Source organism: Kwoniella shivajii, chromosome 2 (assembly GCF_035658355.1).
Source record: "Kwoniella shivajii chromosome 2, complete sequence".
In the NCBI taxonomy this organism is placed as follows: domain Eukaryota; kingdom Fungi; phylum Basidiomycota; class Tremellomycetes; order Tremellales; family Cryptococcaceae; genus Kwoniella; species Kwoniella shivajii.
The window spans coordinates 2,224,251-2,244,048 of NC_085909.1; the positions used below are offsets into that span (position 1 = coordinate 2,224,251).

Below are 19,798 nucleotides of genomic sequence, written 5' to 3' on the forward strand. Positions count from 1 at the left end.
CATCCATGGTCTCCTTCACCTTCAACTTGTCAACATCTCCCAAAGACGATTCATTGACACCTTCATCATCATGTCTTCACTACAAAATCACTCTTCTCAACCTCTTCCTTTAAAGCATTTATTGAGAAACTACACAACTGCTCATCCTCTACGTTCGCCATCACCTTTACCACCTTCTTCAAGAGTAGATCCAACATTGACCCAAAGACTTCCACCACCCACTTCTGCAAGTCCATTATTATGGACACTATCAACATGGTGGTTATTTCTTAGATTCGTGTTCACAAAAGGATTACATGTTATATGGAATCTTTTATGTCATTTTCTATTTGGTCCAAAAAGGAAATCATGGGGATATAGAATGACATTTATAACTTCATTCATGAGAAATATTGCAGATCATTCATCTTTAGCTGATATAGTACTTGTAAGAAGATTTATATCATTACATTTCCTAGTACCTTTACCTGGAGATGCTGTAGTAACACCAATAACGTTCAAAGTTCCCCTAAGAAAAGAAGACGAAGTCGCAAAAGGTTTTCTGAAAGATTACGATATATTAGAAGATGGAAATAGAGAATTGAGTGGTGAATGGGTGGTAGGAACGGATGTTTGGAAGAAACTGAAAGCTGAAAGAAAAGCCAAGAACAAGAGGAGAAGGAAATCCAATACTGCATCTAAAGAGAATACTGTCGGATCTGGATTAGGTGTCGAATCACAGATGGAGAAGTTATCAACCATACCAATACAAACCACAACACCCACACAAACGACCGATTCTGAGACCGAGAAGACTGGGGAAAGAGTCATCTATTACGTTCACGGCGGAGCTTACTACGTTGGAAATGCTGCTACCCATAGACTGATCACTATCGGTGTTAGCAAAAGTTGTAATGCTAGGGTATTCGGTGAGTCAGCATATGTATTGATACCCTGATTGTCAGTCTTATATATCAGATACTGACGCATGTGCCGTGACCTTGGATAGCAATCACATATCGACTAGCACCAGAACACGCTTTCCCTTTACCGCTTCATGATGTCCTTCAAGGATATCTTCGTCTACTATCACCTCCTCTTTCCATCCCTCCAGAGAACATCATCATCGCAGGTGATTCAGCAGGTGGGGGTCTGAGTCTCGCTCTATGCATGTATCTACGGGATGAAGGATATAAGCTTCCTGCTGGACTGGTGTTGATGAGTCCCTGGGTAGATTTAACGATGAGTTGTGGAAGTTGGGATGAAAATGCTGCAACCGATGTTGTTCCTAGACCTGAGGCTGATGGTGAGCGAACCTTCACATTTGGATTGAAAATTCCAAGCTCGACGTTGGAGTGTTGATATAACCTGTGTGTTCTGTGTGTCATGTAGATCATCTGAATCCGGTAGGATGCTATCTAGGTCCTAAAGGAATTTCGACATATCTCACTCATCCTTACGCTTCACCTCTTTTCGGTGATTTACGTGGATTACCACCCATGTTAATCCAGTCCGGAGACTCGGAAGTGTTGAGAGATGAAATCACACTATTAGCACATAAAGCAACTTTGGCGGGTGTACATGTAACACATGAGTTATACGAAGATATGGTACATGTCTTTCAAATGTTTTCGTTTTTACCAGCTACTACAGCGGCTATAAACAACGTGGGTAAATGGGTATGTCAAACCCTACCTTCGATAGAAGAAAATATCCAAGAGAAGAACACGGATCATGTCCAAACGAAATCCAAAGTTGGTAAATTAGGTGATGAAATCGAGAAAGAAATGGCGACTTCACCAAGAGTAGTGGCTGCTGAAGATGGTGAAGAAGTAGGATTGAAATCACCTTCTACCATATCAGGAAGAAACAAGAAGAATTCATCTTTACCTATGAGATCGGATGAGTTCACACCTGTAGAATTAGATTATAGATCAAGTAGATTGAGAACTCCAAAATCATCCGGATTAAGACTTGATTTTGGTAATTTGCAAAGTCAACAAAAACAATATCAAGATTGTGGTCCAACGGTTGATATTGATTCTTTACCTACTCAAGATGATCCAAACCCAAATCCAAACCCAGCATCAGTATCAGGATCGAGATCGAGATCGAGATCAAGATCGATAACGCCTACAATTAGTAGTAGATCATCAATTGATCTTGGAGGTGTACCATATCCACAATCTAATGACCCATTCTCTGGTCCGCATACATTACCCAGATTGAGAAGATCTTACACAGCGAATATTACACCTACTCTCGAAAATCTCACTCCATCATCATCTCCGAATACTAGGAGAAGAAGAAGAACTACTTATTCATTACATGTCTCACCTGCTCAATCGATAACGAGTGGACCATCAAATCCAACTTCACCAACACCATCTATAAGAAGAAGACTGAGAGGTTCGACTATATCTCATGCTACAAGTACACCAAGTACAAGATCAAGAAGTGATAGTCATTCAGATATATTCCAATTAGTAGAGGATTACGTTGAAGATGGTCCTGCAAATACCACAACTGTCATTGACCCAGAAGGTGAAGTTATAAGTACTGGTGTATTAGGTGAAGACGAAGACGAAGACGATTTCTAAGGAACTGAACGAGTGTCGATTAATATCTGTTTTGGCAATATCTGTTGTATCCCGTATCATCTCATATACCTCTCGGATCCTGTAAACCCTGTAATCATGTACAGAATCATGCACAACCAATCATCGCCGGGAAGATCTTAGAGCCGATTTCTTGTCATCAACAAAACACATAATGCTAGTTGTAATCTCAACAGGAGAAGAAAGACGTGATCGATAAAGGGCGCAAGATGCACGCCCCAACGTCGCGGATAACTGCGCATCAAAGGAGTGAGTAGTAGTCGTATTGAGAATCTGTATGGTAGAAAATGGACCTTGCTCTAGGCCTCTACGATGTGAAATCCTTTGTAAAGCTTGATACACCTCTTCACCATGACGTTTGTCGTCTTTTATACTTATCTAGAACTTCGACATTTGCAAATAAATCAGAATTCTCGGCTTGGCGAAAGCAAGTAATTCAAATTGTCCAGAAACGGAGAAGGCGAATTCTAATCTTCTAATGTAGACTTTTGGGACGAGCATAAGACATCTTCTCCTTTTTACTTCGGACATCTTTTGATGGCTATAGCGAAGGCAAGGCGTCATTAAGGATTCACAATCAGCGAACCTTTTGTTGGCATAATTCTTAGTCATTGGAAGCGTTGAAGAGGGAAGGCTATATAACAGAGACAAGTAATAGCTATATATACTTTGAGACATTACCCATATCTCCTCTACCTTTGCAAATCTCACTTGATAGATACACGTTCATCTCCTATCTTTTGACTTGTGATACAGATATACAATCGCATCAAACACCACCTCGCACAATCTATTTCATAAAGTTCTGGCCCACCACACTTCATACTGATTTACCAAACTCACAGTCAAGAACCTGGACACTCATGTAAGGTGCAGAGTCATTCATGTGCAGGATGGAAGCTGACTATCAATTCAGTAGAATCATGTCCACTCGTGAAATCTCTTTCACTGCCGACACTAAGCCGAGAGACTCGTACTCTCGTCCACGACGTCAACGGCAAAGTAGTGACGATTCTATCAATGAGGATCCCCATTAAGTTATTCGAGGCAGCTACAACTACGACAGAAATGGATATCGTCCCACTTTCAGCAAAAACACCTGGTCCTTACCGCTACCCAAGATCGAGATTGAATTCACAGTTAGCACGGAAGGTAAAGATTCTCAGTCCAGTATACGTGCAGCAATTGAGGAGCATATAGATGCAAAGAAGAAGGAACTCGATGAGGAACTAAGCAGAAATCAGAATCAGGATGGAAGCGAACCACATTTCATTTATCAGCCTCTCGCAAGGCTTTCAGTCAAGTCGGATATTACCAAGATAGATAAAGCTCTGGTCAAGTTTCAAGACCGTATCGAGGATCGCATGCAAACAGATGCTTCCGTCGTAGCTGATGAATCTCGGAAGAGGTTTTCGGGAATCAACGTTCCATCCTCTATAATTTTATCTCCCGAAGCAACGTGGACTAGAGCATCCATTAGAGAGATCAAGATTAGACAAGCAGATATGCATTATCGGGCTCGGCTTGCCAGGTGTGACTCTTTACTGGTAGTGACCTCTGTAAACCCAGGTACGCTCCTAGCAAAACGGAGGATGGATCCTGGACGATTCAAAGAGCAAAGCCAAGTCTTGGTTCTGTCATAATTCCTTCTTACAAGGGTATCGGTGCGGAAGCATCTGAAGCTTTCAAGTTTATCCAGGAGCGGGTAGAAGAGAAGAATCAAGAATTCCAGAAACAAGGCTCTGAATTGATGCTTAGGGCAGATCAACCTCTGTCGGAGCTCAATGGTCGACGTAAAATTGAGGAATTCACAACCGCGACTTTGGCGCTTGAACAGGCAGTCGCACGGGCAGCATCAGCACCAGAATCTGGTCTTGGTTCACTATCTGATAGGATTGGTGATAATTGTTATTTTGCCCTCTGTGGAGGTCAAACGTTCAGGGAAGGGTTTCCCGATCTAGTAAGTGAAGCTGGGACTCTAGACTGGCGAACGTATGAGTCGCAACTCTCGCAAGCTGTTTTAGATGGATATCCCCAATCTCGAATCGCACCAGTGAAGAACGATCCCTCATCCAGCTCAGCTGTCTCTCAAGCGGGACACTACTAACGCGGTATTCTCCACGAAAAACGTTAATACCATCGTTCCGTCCTTGAAGTGGCAATTGACTTCTCATCACCCCCCCCCCCCCATCCCCCGTCCTATCTGATTATATCGAGCTATCGTCTCACCTCACATACCACATACCACTCACCGCTCCACATACGTCCATCACCTGGCTGTTTTTTCATTTTCTTTATTAGTTTCACTGTATGGTATCGGTCCCATAGATAGATTGAGATACAGTTTGTGTGCAGGGATTAGGCGAGTTTCGGATCACAATGCATATCACGTCGACAGATTATGCTCACATCATTTCATCCACTGATTTTCATACCCATATACAATTATATTTCCTGTATATTTTGCATTTCAGCGTGGTTGCATAAACACCTGCATCTCACAAAGTGTGTTGAAGCACTTTTGACGCCACATTCGAAGATCGTCTGATTGTCTACACGGTTCAAAGGGAATGTAGAACAAGGTCCAGATCTCATGGATTGGCTTCAACGATTTTTCGCGATGATCGGAATGACAATACGCCTTGTTTGCCCTTCATGCTTGGAAAATTCATTGATCTCGCCTTTCACTGGTGCAGTGGAAGGTGAACCCGGTCAGAATGGGCATCTTCTGACAAATCTTCTCAATACCGGGGAACGTCATGTAGTTGGAAGGCTCTTCGAAAACGTAAAAGTGGCAAAGCAAATTGTCCAGGCTTTAAGAAATAGGTATAAAACACCGTTCATCCATCGAGCTGAATTATCAAATGACATTGTTCAAACACATCGTTTAACATATCTCATATCAACCAAGCAATTTTGCACACACCGTATATCTGGAGAACAGTATCTTTCTTGCAGTCAACATATAACCGTCATATGTGAGTTATCATAATTGTATCTGATCAAGTAAATCGACGTTTTGACCTCGTTCCCCGATTTAAAGTTTTACGTCCATGTCGCCCGCTACTATAAAAACCATCGACCTACTCACTGACGAAGATTCGTCGCCTGATACTGTACCCACCGATCCTACCCAGCAGCAGTCTACTAAGGAAGATCCACAAGCTCTGGATGATACTTCAGATGACAGTCAGAAGTACCAATATGATATCAGAGGATCATACAGTTTTAGACAGACTGACTTCCTTCCTACACCTGTTGCAGGGTCTGATGATTGGGAATTACAAAAAGCAAGATTTACACCCGATTTTTCCGTGGATTTATCCTTGGCTGATGATAGCGATCAAAGAGCTCAACAGGATACTAACACCGCTTACGAGAAAGCGTTAAGAATTAAATCGGAGTTAAAGTCCGGGTTGGACAATTGGAAGGAAGGTGTATTGCGTCGTCAGCCATACCCGCATTTCATGGATGATCCGACACACACTCGATTAGAATCTAAAGGTGGCATACCTTATCTGGACCAGCCTTTGAAAACGATCGACGTCAGTGCAGATATTGATACCATAACGAAAGCAAAGGAAGAAACGCAGAGGAGATTCCACGGGCTGATGACACACGAAATGGAGTCGGTTGCGAGAAACATTAAGAGTTATTATCCAGGCACTATCGTGAATACAAGCTTTCAACCTTTGGAAACTTATCTCAGTCACGCTTCGACGACTCCCGAGAACAGACTCGTGCCGTTCGATGAAAAAGTTTGGTATGATGCGCTTAAATCCCGTTATGAAGAGCTTAGGAAGCCTACTTTGCACCTCATTTCAGGAGTGAGAGGTGGCTTCATGCCTTCAAAGTCCGAAGATGGCTCTTGGAGGAGAATCCAGAACAAATTTGAGCCAGTGCTCGACACCGTTGTCAGATTACCCGATAAAAGTTTGATCCCTTATTCCTCCAATTACAAATCTGCAGAATCACCTGCGAGCAAGTTAGCAGAGAGAGTTAGATCGCTGAAAGACTCATATCGGCCCGTGTCTTTGGCTACTCAGATCCAACTTCGACCTGATTCCTCGAGTGACGTTTTCCAAGATGCCACACATGAATCCGAGATAAGCGGTCTACCCGATGTCATGAGGACTCAGGCAGAATTACAGAGTGAGGCGGACTCAGCAGGTGTCCTTCTGCGTACTTCAACAGCCAGAAATTTCTTGCACAATTATCCCAACCTCTACGCTCCAAGCAGTATGATGGATTGGATTGATTTCATAGTAGAGTTGGATGAAGCACTCTTCAATGCAAGCACAAGAGTCCCAAAAACCCCCTATACTCAGACAGAAGAAACTGAGAATAAGGGGATCGCGTGATCTTTGCAATCTTACCGTTTATGATAGCTTATGTCAGAAGACTAGAGGGTGACAGTGTGACGAAGCATATTCGTCACTGTTTCTTGTTTTTACCTTCGTCAGTACACCATTCCTGCTTGTACAGTACGATTTCCTAGTTTGTGAAGTATCTGGGAAGAGGGAGATTGATCCGATGACAGTGTGGTTCAGGGGTAGCGTAAGTTGTAAATAGTCAGAAAGCTCAGAAAAAACCAGAAAAAACCAGAAATCGAATAACATAAGTCAGGTTTCAGTAATGACATATCAGGGGTTGATTTGAGTCTCGTATAAGTACATAACGATGTAATGCCCTTTTATACAAGGAAAGGGGAGCTTCAAGCCGCTTCAGGGATCTGCCATGACAGATTGACGTATCGTATCAGTCCTTCGTTTCAAAGTGGTAGTTTCCATGCCGTCTGCCTAAAATCTGAGCGCAGAATTCGGCCGTTCCGGTAAGACTTTATCATTGACTTAACGGATTTATTGGAATTACACGACTTAAAGAAGAGGTAGTGGGAGTGACGACAATGGCATTGAGAACTAAGTCTTCTCGTTTACCATTTTGGCTAGTTGTGTATCTCTTCTACAGACCACAGCACAAGTGTGATAATACAAGGCCACACCCGTACAGATAGACGTCTGAACGTAGCTTGGCTATTTTGGCCTCGCATGAAAGCCAATCAAGTATGAAAGTCTCAAGTCAGATATACTGTTTACCACCTCCCTTGATAATCAGGAATAAAGGAGAATGGCTTCGCTTAGTTCCGGACGACGTAGAAGCTTTAAAGCAGAAATGTCCGAACACGAATCTCATAGCTACAATCGTCATTCTCCAATGCTCCACCCGGACGAAGGATGTTGACTTTCGAAGACGTTACCTTCTTCTAAGAAGACTTAGACCTCCGTATCATAATGGAGCGCACTCAATGGTTATATAAACCCCAGCATATCGCACAAAAGCTTGAAATGAAAGTATTTGCCACCACGCGAATCTTCCAACAACATTCACTGCAACTTCCACTAGCTTTACTCTGCAAATTATTCTTCAGCATACTGTACAATGTCTAGCCCATACCACACATCCGCCGTCAAGAGTCCCGTCGTAAGGGAAGATGATGTGGATGAAGCTGGGCCAGCCAGTATGGCGTCCAGCGATGTGGACTTCTCTGAGTCAACCAAAAATCAAGTTGAAAGCTGGATCGGAGAGACCGACCCGGATAACTTCGAAATCCCTACAGAAAGAGAGTCAAATGAAGACGTCGATACTGGCAGTGAAGTCTGTGCTGCTGTAGTTGTGGATACTGGTACTATTGAGGATTACCCCAAGGCTGTTTACAAATACTCTTGCGATCTTACTGATGGTCCTCTAAATCCCTCAGAGCGACCTGAACTTCAATGGCTTGGCAAGCTCACTTGGGACCCAGAGAATCCATGCTCCAGAGAAACGAAGAGACTACGGGATGTTTTCGAGACTGCGTATCTTGAACCGACAAGCAAAAATGCCGGTAACAACATACCCTGGGAACAATCTGATGCCATGATCCACCGTGATTTCAACAAGGCTTCGAAGGAGCTACGATTATGGTACGAAACAGAGGTCGCTAAGCAAGGGATAGAATCACTTCAACACGCTACTTCTCGATTTTATGCTGAGTATCCTTGGGCTAGAGGTCGTTGGGAGAATAGGTACGTTGATGTGCCGGAATGGGTCAATAGTCATCCCAACACCAACTCGAAAGGGGAACAACACCTTGATTACTATGATTATAAGAACAAACTCATCAGTTGCTATGGTGACGAGAAGTTAGGCGGTAAACCAATGGTTTTATCTTCGGCATTTGTGAAGCGAGGTGCTCGTTGGAATCCAGACGATACTTCTAAAATGTTATCACCTGAGGTGGAATTCTTCGTTAGAGTTACTTCTTTACCAGGTGAATCTATCATATCTGAAAACCAGAGTAAGGCCTTGACATTTGCTGCTACACTAAAGGAACGGTTGGAGGGTTTACAAAACACCTTGCCCTTTGAACCTTATACAGATGCAAAGTCGAAGGATAAATCAAATTGGCTCCAGTGGTCAACCGGCATCTACCAAAGTACTCATGATACTGAAGGGGGGAAAATTGCCCGGAAACTCTATGAAGAGGATTGCGGAAACTCTGATTACTTCGGTTTACGTCCAGTACATTGCTCGCTGTTCAATCGTATAGGAGATCAAGTGGCAGCATCACAATATCTAGATTTCCAGGACTATGATCACTGGGTGGCCACGACCGGTGGCATTGGCAATGACGATCCACATGCACTGTAAATAGATGATCGATCACAAGGACTTGAAAAAGTCAAATAAGTCTACTCAGTATGAGAAGCAGCATTGATATCATGGAACTAAGATCAAGGACATAACAGCCCGGACATCTCAAATTTATCGAGGTCATTTTCTTGAGCTTGAAGGATTACATAGCGATGCATACAAATTTCTACTTCTTACGACTGGATAAAGAGGGCATAGCCGGATGGCGAATGTGCTATCACTTCGATTATTGCCTGATCATACGAGTATTGAATTCCACGATTCAATTCATACACAGCTGATGTGGTCCAAGGTAATGGTACGATTACAGACTTTTGTCTTACGAATCATTCCAGATGTGAATGACTGCGATCGGTTCAGGGGAGATATATTCACCACCGGATGCACAAGTATGATAGACCGGAATTACCCCTTCCATACCCTGAATGTAATAAAAGTTTACGAAAGTGGGGATTTTGTAATGGTCAATTAGGATTTCATTTCTGTGGGGATGTCGGTGTTTTGTTATTCCCATTAGGAAATATAACCCCCTAATAAAAGGAATCTCTCCACGTGTCCGTCTTCTGAAAATGGTATCGTATGATTCTTTCTATTTTGGCTAGACCTGTTTAATTATTTCGATTATTTATTATTGGATACATCTTCTTACCCTATCCTATCCTATCCTATCCTATCCTATCCTCACCTCCCTATTGTTCTTTTCACTCCATTCGCCACCACCCACGTCTTCATCAGCTCTTCGTCTCCTCAACGAGCAAGGCATCATATAGACCATTCGATATCGTCAATCGAGACTTCAACAGGCCAAAATCCACCTTCAGTTGAAAAAAAGTCTGGGTCGCGCGGTTTTTACGGAAGGCTATTTTCTATTATCATTTCTATTTTAATTTTGATACAAAATCGCGTTTCACCGATTCTTTATTATTGTCATTATTTTCTGTTGGGGAGGAGGTTTTTTTTCCATTGTTTAACACATAGTCAAAAGACACCGATCCTCAACTGTCTCTAGATACCTTCTTGGACGACATTAGGCTTCGCCATCCGATAACCCTGGACCTCTTCGATTTTGCGTCCTCCTTCTCCTTAGGTAGTGATCTTACATACCCTTCATCCATCGTTTGGATCGTCTCATTAGCACGTACCTCAACATGCTTCGATCCACCCTTGTCTCTCTCTCCTCGCTGGCGGCTTCAGCTCCTATCGAAGTCATAACGACATGTTTCATCGCCGTTACGCTGGTATACTTCCAAATACTACACGCGATCAAGGGATCGGAATTCTTCAATATACCATCATCTTCACCTCCTCCACGACCCATTCACCTCGTTCGCCTAGCTCACCCTCCACAACTAGACGAGGCAGCGTATACGATACCTAGTACCAGCTCGAGACTGGTTGAAAATTACAATACAGCAATACCGTGGGGTGCAGAGGAATGGCAACCTGTATCAATCAACGAATTTGGACGTGTTTTAAAGGAGAATGCACTAGAAGGTGGTTATACTTTTGATGAGGAAATTGGCGGTAGCATTGCTGGGGAGAAAGCAGCCGTGGTGTTATTGAAGCAAATCGTGCTGGTGAGAGAAGATTCTCAAGAATCTACTGATCAATGGGAGAAATGGTTATTGAATGATTTTGGAGTCGATATTGGAGGTACCAAATATACCTATCAAGATCTCTGTTTTGATTGTTCAATAAAACCTTCTCTTGTCCCTCATCCTTTACATCCTACACAATCTGTCCTCACGCTTTACCTCCAAGCGCCCACTCCTTATATACCAACTCTCACATACCTCAATCATTTAGGCAAACTACCGCCATACACGCCGTCTCACTCAAACACCACGTTCAGAATATTGCCTCCTTCCGGTACTAGTTGGGGCTTCTTACCTAGTCTCGACGGCGCTGGACTGTTCGCCAACCTTGGCGACGGTTTAGTACAAAGCGAGAAAGAGGAAGAAGATGCGATGTCTGGATTGAGAAACGTAAGATGGCTCGCGTACGCAGTTAGAGCATTCGGCATGCGTTTCTGGAATCTTGCAAAAGTGAGTATTCTCGAACCAATGTCAATATCATAGGATTATCGTGAAAGCTGATCAACGTCTCAATGCAGAACGCTGACTCAGCAGACATATTCGTTGTCCTGCTTGGCTACATATTGATGCACGGTGTCTTTGTGCACTTGTTTATTGGTATGCGGAATATTGGAAGTTCTTTCTGGCTTCGTAAGTTCAGGATCTTGTTTCCTCCTTCTTCTTAACGGACACAGCCTTTGTTGAGAGGAATAGCAATGTTTTGTGCCAAACAATAAGGCCAATGGCTAACCTCTGGCTTCTTATCATTCTTGCAAATCCACCTCATGCAGCTGTGGCCACTTTGGTATCATCAACGTTCGCATTCCTTGTTGCGCTTTTACTAGCGTATCTGCTCAACGTACCCGTCGATCCAATTTGTCTTTCGGAAGCTTTACCATTTTTGGTCATCACCGTCGGGTTTGATAAACCTTTCTTACTCGCCCAGGCCGTGTTACAAAACCCCGACATCGCACCAATCCCCACTTCTCCCGAGATGTCTCCTACAGATGATATAATAGATGAGACTGGTTTGGGACTTGATTTAGGTACCTTGCACAAAGAGCTTGCTCCCCTCGAAAGGTTACAAAGACTTGCAGAGGGTAAAGTCAGATGGGCAGCACCTGTGGCAGCGAAAAAGATCGTTGTTGACGCAGTCAGAAAAGCTGGTGTCAGAATCGTTAGAGATTACGCGATGGAAATCGCTGTACTGAGTGTAGGAGCAGCAAGTGGAATCGGCGGACTAAGAGAGTTTTGCTACCTCGGTGAGTCAAACTCGTATGACATGGATAATGCTCATTCGCTGACTGCTCAATGCCTTATCAGCCGCTCTCATCATGACTGTCGACTGCGTCTTCCTCTTCTCCTTCTATGTTGCCATTCTAAGCGTCATGGTCGAAGTACACCGAATCAAACTTATCCGAGGAAACCGACGTGCCAAGCAACTGCGACGTAACTCCAGCCATGCTTCTCTCAATGGTTCTTCCATCTCCCCATCGCCTACGAGTAAGTCCTTCTCTGCACCCGCAACCGACGCAGATGGGCAACCTAAGAACCCTATGGTCAGACTCAAGTTACTTCTCATTGTCTCCTTCCTCACATTGCACATCCTCAATCTATGTACCACTCTCACCGAACAAACAGCATTGAAGCGTCATTCTACCCACTCTGTACCTAAAGTCACCAGCAGAGCGATGCTTGATCCCCGAGGTCCTACACTCTCTCCAGCCTTACAGGCGATATACGACAATCAACCTCCCGAGACTGATATGGCAGTACAAATCATTCCTTCAACCAATATTGTCATGTCCCGGGACGATTACACACCTTCTCGAATGGCAACCATTGACCAATTCATGAGCGAATGGACTCAACTTGTGGGCGATCCTGTCTTGAGTAAATGGATTGTCGTCACTCTCGGTATCAGTGTGCTACTAAACGGTTACTTGATTAAGGGTATCGCTTCCAACTCCATGGGAGGTAAAGGACCTGTTGCAGCTGCCGCTCAAATCCTCGTTGGCGTTTTCGAATCTGCCGAAAAGGGTGAGAGACAAAGACAAGCAGCCAGCAAATCCGATACTCCTCGAGGAAAGCTTCCCCCAAACTACGCACATCCGGCACCATCGAAAGATGGAGAGAAAACGCCTCGAGGCGAAGAAAGGGCCAATGGCAATACCGGTCAAATTTTGGTCCATCCTCCACCAAATATACCTATAATATCTGAACCCGAACGACCGCTTGCAAAATCTGATTCTAGCTCTTCACTACAGTCAATGACGTTCGGGCGAAGATCCCTCGAGGAGTGCATCGATATCTACGCTGGTGGCGTAGGTGCAAACAACCTTTCGGACGAAGAAATCATCTTCTTGGTAGAAAAGGGTAAAATCGCTCCTTACGCTCTTGAAAAGGCATTGAAAAACTTGGAACGAGCTGTTCGAATACGACGAGCTGTCATTTCAAGAACTTCTCTCACTGGTACCCTTGAGACCAGTCTTTTACCTATGTCAGATTACGATTACAAGCAAATCATTGGAGCATGTTGTGAAAACGTGGTCGGTTATATGCCTCTCCCTGTTGGTATAGCCGGACCTTTGAATGTCGATGGTCAATTACTTCATATTCCAATGGCCACCACCGAGGGTACTCTTGTTGCATCCACTTCCAGAGGATGTAAGGCACTCAACGCTGGAGGAGGTGTAACCACTGTCTTGACACATGACGCGATGACACGAGGTCCAGCTATTGATTTCCCTTCAATCGTCTCCGCTTGTGATGCGAGGTTATGGATTGATTCAAACGAAGGATTTTCTATTTTGAAAGCGGCTTTCGATTCGACATCCAGATTTGCAAGACTCCAGACATTAGAATGTGCGTTAGCAGGTAGAACGTTGTATGTTCGATTTGCAACACAAACTGGTGATGCAATGGGAATGAACATGATTTCGAAAGGAACTGAAAAGGCTTTAGAAGTTTTAAGAGAAAGATATCCTGACATGCACGTTTTAGCATTATCAGGTAATTACTGTACGGATAAGAAACCTGCCGCTATCAATTGGATAGAAGGTAGAGGTAAATCCGTTGTTGGAGAAGCTGTAGTGCCAGGACATGTCGTCAAGAGTGTACTCAAGACTACTGTTAAAGATTTATGTAATTTGAACATCAAGAAGAATCTGATTGGAAGTGCCATGGCTGGAAGTATTGGTGGATTCAATGCTCATGCTGCGAATATCTTAACTGTGAGTGTGGTCATTCAGCACGGATAAGTGGTTAGTGGCTGATTCCATGTTGATATAGGCTATGTACCTTGCTTGTGGACAAGATCCAGCTCAAAATGTTGAATCTTCCAATTGTATGACATTGATGGAACCGTAAGTGTCGTATTTGGTTATAATGGCTGTTTGTTGTTTTAGGCTAATTCAATATTCAGCATAAACGACGGTGCCGATCTTTTGATTACTTGTTCCATGCCTTCGATTGAGGTCGGTACAGTAGGAGGAGGAACGATTCTATCACCTCAACGAGCAATGTTGGATATGTTGGGAGTAGCAGGAGCTCATCCTACTACACCAGGACAAAACGCTCAACGATTAGCTCGAATAATTTGTGCTGCAGTCATGGCGGGAGAATTATCTCTGATGGCAGCTTTAGCAGCTGGACATCTAATTCAAGCTCACATGAAGCATAATAGAAGTGCACCTGTTACTCCAGGTGCCGTGACTCCCTTTGGAGGAATAACTCCACTCAGAGAAAGTAATCTCATAAACGGTCCTCCGCCATCAACTAAATCGAAAACATTGAGTCTCAGTCCAGTCACAGCTACAAGGCAAGCTTTCTAGGTCTTTTCACTCGTTAGATGAAAGGGTAGGCAAGGGACTTTGGTTTATATTCCAGGAATTAAAATACCTTCAATTGATTTGTTTTTCATATATTATATTGCTGATATATTTATCTTAACTTGTCAATGTTCAAAAGTTTTTTGCTTTCATTCGACGTTCTTTTTCTTCTCAATTCATCTTCTTTTTAGCATTGTCCCCAAGTCATCAAAACACACATGGCATCATTGAATATACCCACCCACATGAGATATTGGACTTTTTCTTTTTTGCTATCTGCGATTCGGCATTTCTGATTTGATCTGATTTTTCTTTATTTCATGAAAATAGGGTATAAAATAACTTAAAATCATATGGAAAAATGCATAAACCGTACACGAGGAGAAAATCAAAGCTATATGTGTTCACTAATCACCTGTATAATACCTATTTAAACGAACAATACCAAACAACCAATTGACCATTTGGCTGTCTTCGCTTTGTCCAGTCAGTCTAGATTCATACAGGTGCACTGAAATCAAAAAAGTTCAGATAGATGAGAAGAAGGTATATTGATTAATCTATTTAGTCTTTACAGATCTTGATTTTTGTTTGATGGTCCCTACAGCATCAATTTTGGCACGTTTAGCTACACTTCCTGAACCTATAGTTGAAGATTTCTTCTTCTGTACAAGGGGTTCTTCTGATGATTTAGATTTGATCTTTGTATTAGCTGCGTTTGCACTTGAACTTTTGATTTTCTTAATAGGCACTTGAATTTCCTTTTCTTCATGAGCAGGTTGTTCTTGTTCTTGTTCATCCATTTCGATATCGCCTTTCGTAGACGACTTCTTGGAGTTGAAGTTGGAGTCGGAGTTGGATGAGGTATTTTCGAATCTACCTGAGAGTTTCGATGACCAAATAGGCAATAAAACGGAAGAAGAAGTTTTGATTCCTATTGAAAGGATATTTTCCCATCCTTCCGGAACATTGGAAACGACGCTTGGGATAGCGGCTAATAAATTTGAGAGTGTTTGAGAAGAAGAAGACGAAGATGGAGTCGCTATTCTGATTGAACTAAGGTCGAGTTTTGAAAAAAATGAGTCAGTATCATAGTAAGACATTTTCGCCCTCCCAACTCAAGAGCATTGATACTTACTAGGAAGTACCGGTTGAAGGATGGAAGTAAGTGGAAGAGATCGCTCGACCAAGTTCAGCTTTTAAATCTTTTCGATTCATGTTGACTGGTATAGGTTGTCTAGGGTGGTAGACGTGAGAGTTAGCATGGTATGTCTAGTGATCGTAGTGCCATCTCTTCGAGTCTACTTCCACTACTACCAACAACGCTGTCTTCGTTTCCTCTTACTCGGTCCACCCTGGGGAAATTGACGACCAGACGAGATATTGAAGGAATTCCGTGGGCTACCCACCACCAGCCACCCAGCCACCCAGATCAAAGGTAGAAGTCGAACTCACTTCTTGGCATCGAAGAACATTTTACCTAATAATTGAGGCATGATAGTCAAGACTCTTTCATCACACAAGAAAATTTCATGATCTCTCATTAATTCTCTTCTTGGTTCAAAAGGCTTGAATTTCCCTTTTAATTTCTCTACACCTACTACTCTCGAGATGAATTTGATATTTTGCGCGGCTAGTAAATCTTTGTATTCCCTTTGAGGTGATTTGGATAAGAGACAGATGGATGTTGTTGGTGGGGGTGGAAGAGGAGGGTGAGGGAGTTGACTAAGTAGGTTGGGTTGAATTGAATTAGTATATCGCTATCGACATGATTCAGGGCACTTGTGGAGTGGGCTATTGGTTGTCCCCAGCATACTGCTTCTCTCGCTTAAGCACCACTAGAGTATATAGTGACTCGTGTTCGAATTGACAATAAACTCTGACCCCCGTCCCACCCCCTTCCCTTGGGGCGAGCGAATGAACACTTACATCTTAACAGGCATCAAACCTCTCTTCGTCGTACCTCTCTTGGTGTTAACCACTAGCCAAACATGTTCTTCTCTGGGTAACAATTCTTCTTCTTCTTTCTCAGCTTGACTCTTCTGATGATAAGCCAGTAGTGCTTCTACCGCTTTTCCAGCTTGATCACTTGAGAATGTTGAAGGTAATGGTTCGGTTGCATTTTTCTTATTTTTAGATGAAGAAGATGGGACTGAGCTGAACAGCTTGATTTGAGGTGGCATCTTGAGGATTCAGCCTTGTTTCTTCTTTGGTCTGAATGTTTCTTTATCAACTAATGTATGAATCACGATGTGAAAGATGGGATTGGACAAGTTCAAAATATTTCTGAAATTAATTCAATTTACAAAAATAATCAGGAACGGTAATCAAAAACCGAAGGAAAACAGCGACAGTGATAACGAGTATACCACGTGTCGCCAATTCAATGCCACGTAAGGGATGTATGACAAAGTGTATGTTATGTATTCATTTATCATATCATCTTCCCATTCTACCTCATCTATCTTATCATGTATGATATTCATGTATTGATGACTCGAACGACATTCTCTCTTGTGCTTCACTTTCGCCTTCTGGACGATTCGTTATTCTCTCAAGTGTTGAAACCATCTTCCACCTTCCACCTTTACCTACTGATCTTTCTTGGGACCAAGATCGTTCTCGACCCATTTACCAGTAGAGTCCTTATGTCGAACTGTGAAACAGGCGATTCCGGTGTGTTCAGTGCTGCACGATAGGACAACAAATCAGTACGATCAACCGTAAGGAAACGTAACCTGTCATATTGACGAGACTAAGCGTTGCAAGTTCGAAGGTGAACTCACATTTGCCAAATAACCTCTCTGGCGAATCTGATATAGTTGAATAGAGCCACGAAGAATGACATTCCAATGAAGACGTTCGCGGCTACAGGAGAGTTTTGTACGAGAGGTTCTCTATGGTGCATCATGATGTATCAGTCTCGATTGTCAACAAGACTGTAATCATGTCACTTGGCTCAAGAGATACTTGTCACTAAATGATGTAAATCCATTCACTCACCTTCCAAACCACCAAAGGGTATTCGCATCCACTGCACCGAATAATGAATAAACCATCATTCCATTCCAGAATGGGAAAGGTGATTTAGTGACATGAGCAAGGATAAGTTGAGAGACTTGATATGAGAATCTATTTTTACATCATCACGTTCAGTCTATATATTCTTGTCCGCTTTTGGCAGACATCATACAGATGGGAAAAGTGACAACTCACGCCATTCCCCAATATCCGATAAAAGGCAATAATCTACCATCATGTACCAAGCTTACGCCACCTCTTAATTCGGCATGAAGCCAAACGACCAAAATGAGGACATGGGTGAAGAAGGGTAAATAACCAAGTAAAGGTGATAAGATTGGTTTACCAGCTTTCCTTCGAGCGACGATGACGTTTGAGTAGCTAGTAATACAGTGATACTCTCTTTAGTGACATCCTCCGAACACGGCGGTATAACGTGCGAACACAACACAATACTCACGATGTGACTATGTTGCCGACAGTACCAAGAGCGCCGAACATCATGAAAGCGACATTAACTGGAATTCTCTCCAATCTCCAATAATCAGTCAAACCCAATACTTTATCGAGTCTGACTATCAGATCCAAAGAACTGGGGAAAGCTTTGAATAAAGGAGTCAATATGGGAGTTGACCAAAATCCAGGTCCGGAGGGATGGAATGCAGTGATCAAGTAGATCACACAGATCAAAAGGATTCCTTCGACTGGTCCAGAGAAAGCAGATAAGAACAAGGTTCCAGTGTGGTATTCTTCCCATCTATATCAGCGGTGGTGATGTCAGCGTAGCTCGTATAGATAACATGCTCAGAGAGCTTTGTGGATGAGTCATGGGATCAATGATCCACATCGAGAGATAATCTCAACGAGAATAGATAGAGGGGAGGGAAAATGAGTACTCACGTAGATGCGTAGAAGTTACACAAAGTAGCAGCTTGCGAAGCTACAGTCCACCATGATCTATTTAATCCTAAAGCATGGGCACATAGCACTACTTCAAGCTATTCATCATCATGAAAAGTCAGCGTCAGCCCAGATTAAATGCATTGTGGATTGACAAATAGATAAGTAAAATAGAATCAAGGACTATCACACGTACAGTAGTATTTATAGCATCTGCAGAGCCCCAGAAAAATGATGCCAATCAGCAAACACGTTCATCTGACCACTGTTGAAGATGGAAAAATAAAGAGACGAAATCACTCACCGCAGCCATGATCAAACATTTCACCTAAAGCACTTGCCATTCCGGTTCTTCTAGCTTGTTTACCATCTATTGCGTCCATACCTACAGCGGGCAAGAGCATGAAGTCAGTCTTATAGAAACTATTCATTTTTTCTCAGTGCAATTGAGGTGGAAGGTTTGACTTGTACGTACTTTGATAAGCGAACAATCCAATTGCCCATCTAAGTAGTAGAAGAAGGAAGCATGTGTCAGTCATGCTTTCATTGATCATGATAAGAGCATATGAACTCGGAATCGAAGAGAGCACTTACGATAAGTAAACCCAGCTAGGTAACACTTTTCCTTCATAAGTAGGGTCGAACCAAAGCAAAGTGAATACATTGGCAAAGACGAAGCAAAGACCGAGGAAGGTTATCTGTGCACGTGTGATGGGAGTGAGTTAATGGTTTACATGGGATTATGATGCACATCTATTCCTTCTTCGATATCTCCCATTCATTCTGAACACTCAACTTCCGGGCAAAAGGAAAGGATACTCATAACTCACAGTGTTAGGAGCAAGAGATAATGGGAAAAGAGTAACCAGCCATGTCCAAAAAGGACCTAAAACATGTTTCGATACTACACTCTTATCAATTCCAGAATATTTATACTGATCTAATCCTGCTAGCTGTTTTTTGGTTATTCTCATTTTGGCGAAAAAGCTCTATTCTTTTTTTCCCGTTTCCTCTACTGGAGCTTCAGGATGTTCGAAATAAAGTAGAATATGTTTGAAAGTCGACAGGACGATCGTTATAGATCTAGAACCAGATCCGCAACTGACTGGAGGGTGATAGGATTGATGGTGAGTTCAAGGAGTGATGAAGGAATCTACAAGTGACGGTCTATGAAAAAAAAAAG

The 19,798-nt window shown here is 42.8% G+C and overlaps 7 protein-coding genes across 7 annotated transcripts; 5 read left to right on the forward strand and 2 right to left on the reverse strand.

The window, feature by feature from the left end:
- Positions 1-70: 70 nt before the first annotated feature.
- Positions 71-2,579, forward strand: IL334_002175 (uncharacterized protein; the record flags this gene model as incomplete). Its single annotated transcript, XM_062933921.1, has 3 exons — positions 71-908; positions 989-1,285; positions 1,372-2,579. The coding sequence occupies 3 exons, from the start codon at positions 71-73 to the stop codon at positions 2,577-2,579; spliced, it is 2,343 nt and encodes a 780-aa protein (XP_062789972.1).
- A 1,382-nt stretch (positions 2,580-3,961) lies between these two features.
- IL334_002176 (uncharacterized protein) lies at positions 3,962-4,704 on the forward strand (the record flags this gene model as incomplete). The annotated part of the gene is made up of 2 exons (XM_062933922.1): positions 3,962-4,128; positions 4,179-4,704. 2 exons carry the CDS (start codon positions 3,962-3,964, stop codon positions 4,702-4,704), a joined length of 693 nt encoding a protein of 230 aa, XP_062789973.1.
- Positions 4,705-5,650: 946 nt separating this feature from the next.
- IL334_002177 (uncharacterized protein) lies at positions 5,651-6,958 on the forward strand (the record flags this gene model as incomplete). Its single annotated transcript, XM_062933923.1, has 1 exon — positions 5,651-6,958. One exon carries the CDS (start codon positions 5,651-5,653, stop codon positions 6,956-6,958), a length of 1,308 nt encoding a protein of 435 aa, XP_062789974.1.
- Positions 6,959-8,036: 1,078 nt separating this feature from the next.
- Positions 8,037-9,287, forward strand: IL334_002178 (uncharacterized protein; the record flags this gene model as incomplete). The annotated part of the gene is made up of 1 exon (XM_062933924.1): positions 8,037-9,287. The coding sequence occupies one exon, from the start codon at positions 8,037-8,039 to the stop codon at positions 9,285-9,287; it is 1,251 nt and encodes a 416-aa protein (XP_062789975.1).
- A 1,151-nt stretch (positions 9,288-10,438) lies between these two features.
- On the forward strand, positions 10,439-14,697 carry IL334_002179 (hydroxymethylglutaryl-CoA reductase (NADPH); the record flags this gene model as incomplete). Its single annotated transcript, XM_062933925.1, has 6 exons — positions 10,439-11,335; positions 11,404-11,515; positions 11,656-12,126; positions 12,188-14,097; positions 14,156-14,229; positions 14,289-14,697. The coding sequence occupies 6 exons, from the start codon at positions 10,439-10,441 to the stop codon at positions 14,695-14,697; spliced, it is 3,873 nt and encodes a 1,290-aa protein (XP_062789976.1).
- Positions 14,698-15,254: 557 nt separating this feature from the next.
- On the reverse strand, positions 15,255-16,877 carry IL334_002180 (uncharacterized protein; the record flags this gene model as incomplete). The annotated part of the gene is made up of 4 exons (XM_062933926.1): positions 15,255-15,750; positions 15,833-15,931; positions 16,150-16,419; positions 16,624-16,877. 4 exons carry the CDS (start codon positions 16,875-16,877, stop codon positions 15,255-15,257), a joined length of 1,119 nt encoding a protein of 372 aa, XP_062789977.1.
- Positions 16,878-17,285: 408 nt separating this feature from the next.
- IL334_002181 (uncharacterized protein) lies at positions 17,286-19,589 on the reverse strand (the record flags this gene model as incomplete). The annotated part of the gene is made up of 11 exons (XM_062933927.1): positions 17,286-17,382; positions 17,481-17,591; positions 17,698-17,826; positions 17,911-18,096; positions 18,176-18,472; positions 18,616-18,713; positions 18,812-18,828; positions 18,920-19,000; positions 19,091-19,119; positions 19,210-19,313; positions 19,446-19,589. 11 exons carry the CDS (start codon positions 19,587-19,589, stop codon positions 17,286-17,288), a joined length of 1,293 nt encoding a protein of 430 aa, XP_062789978.1.
- Between the last annotated feature and the right edge of the window lie 209 nt (positions 19,590-19,798).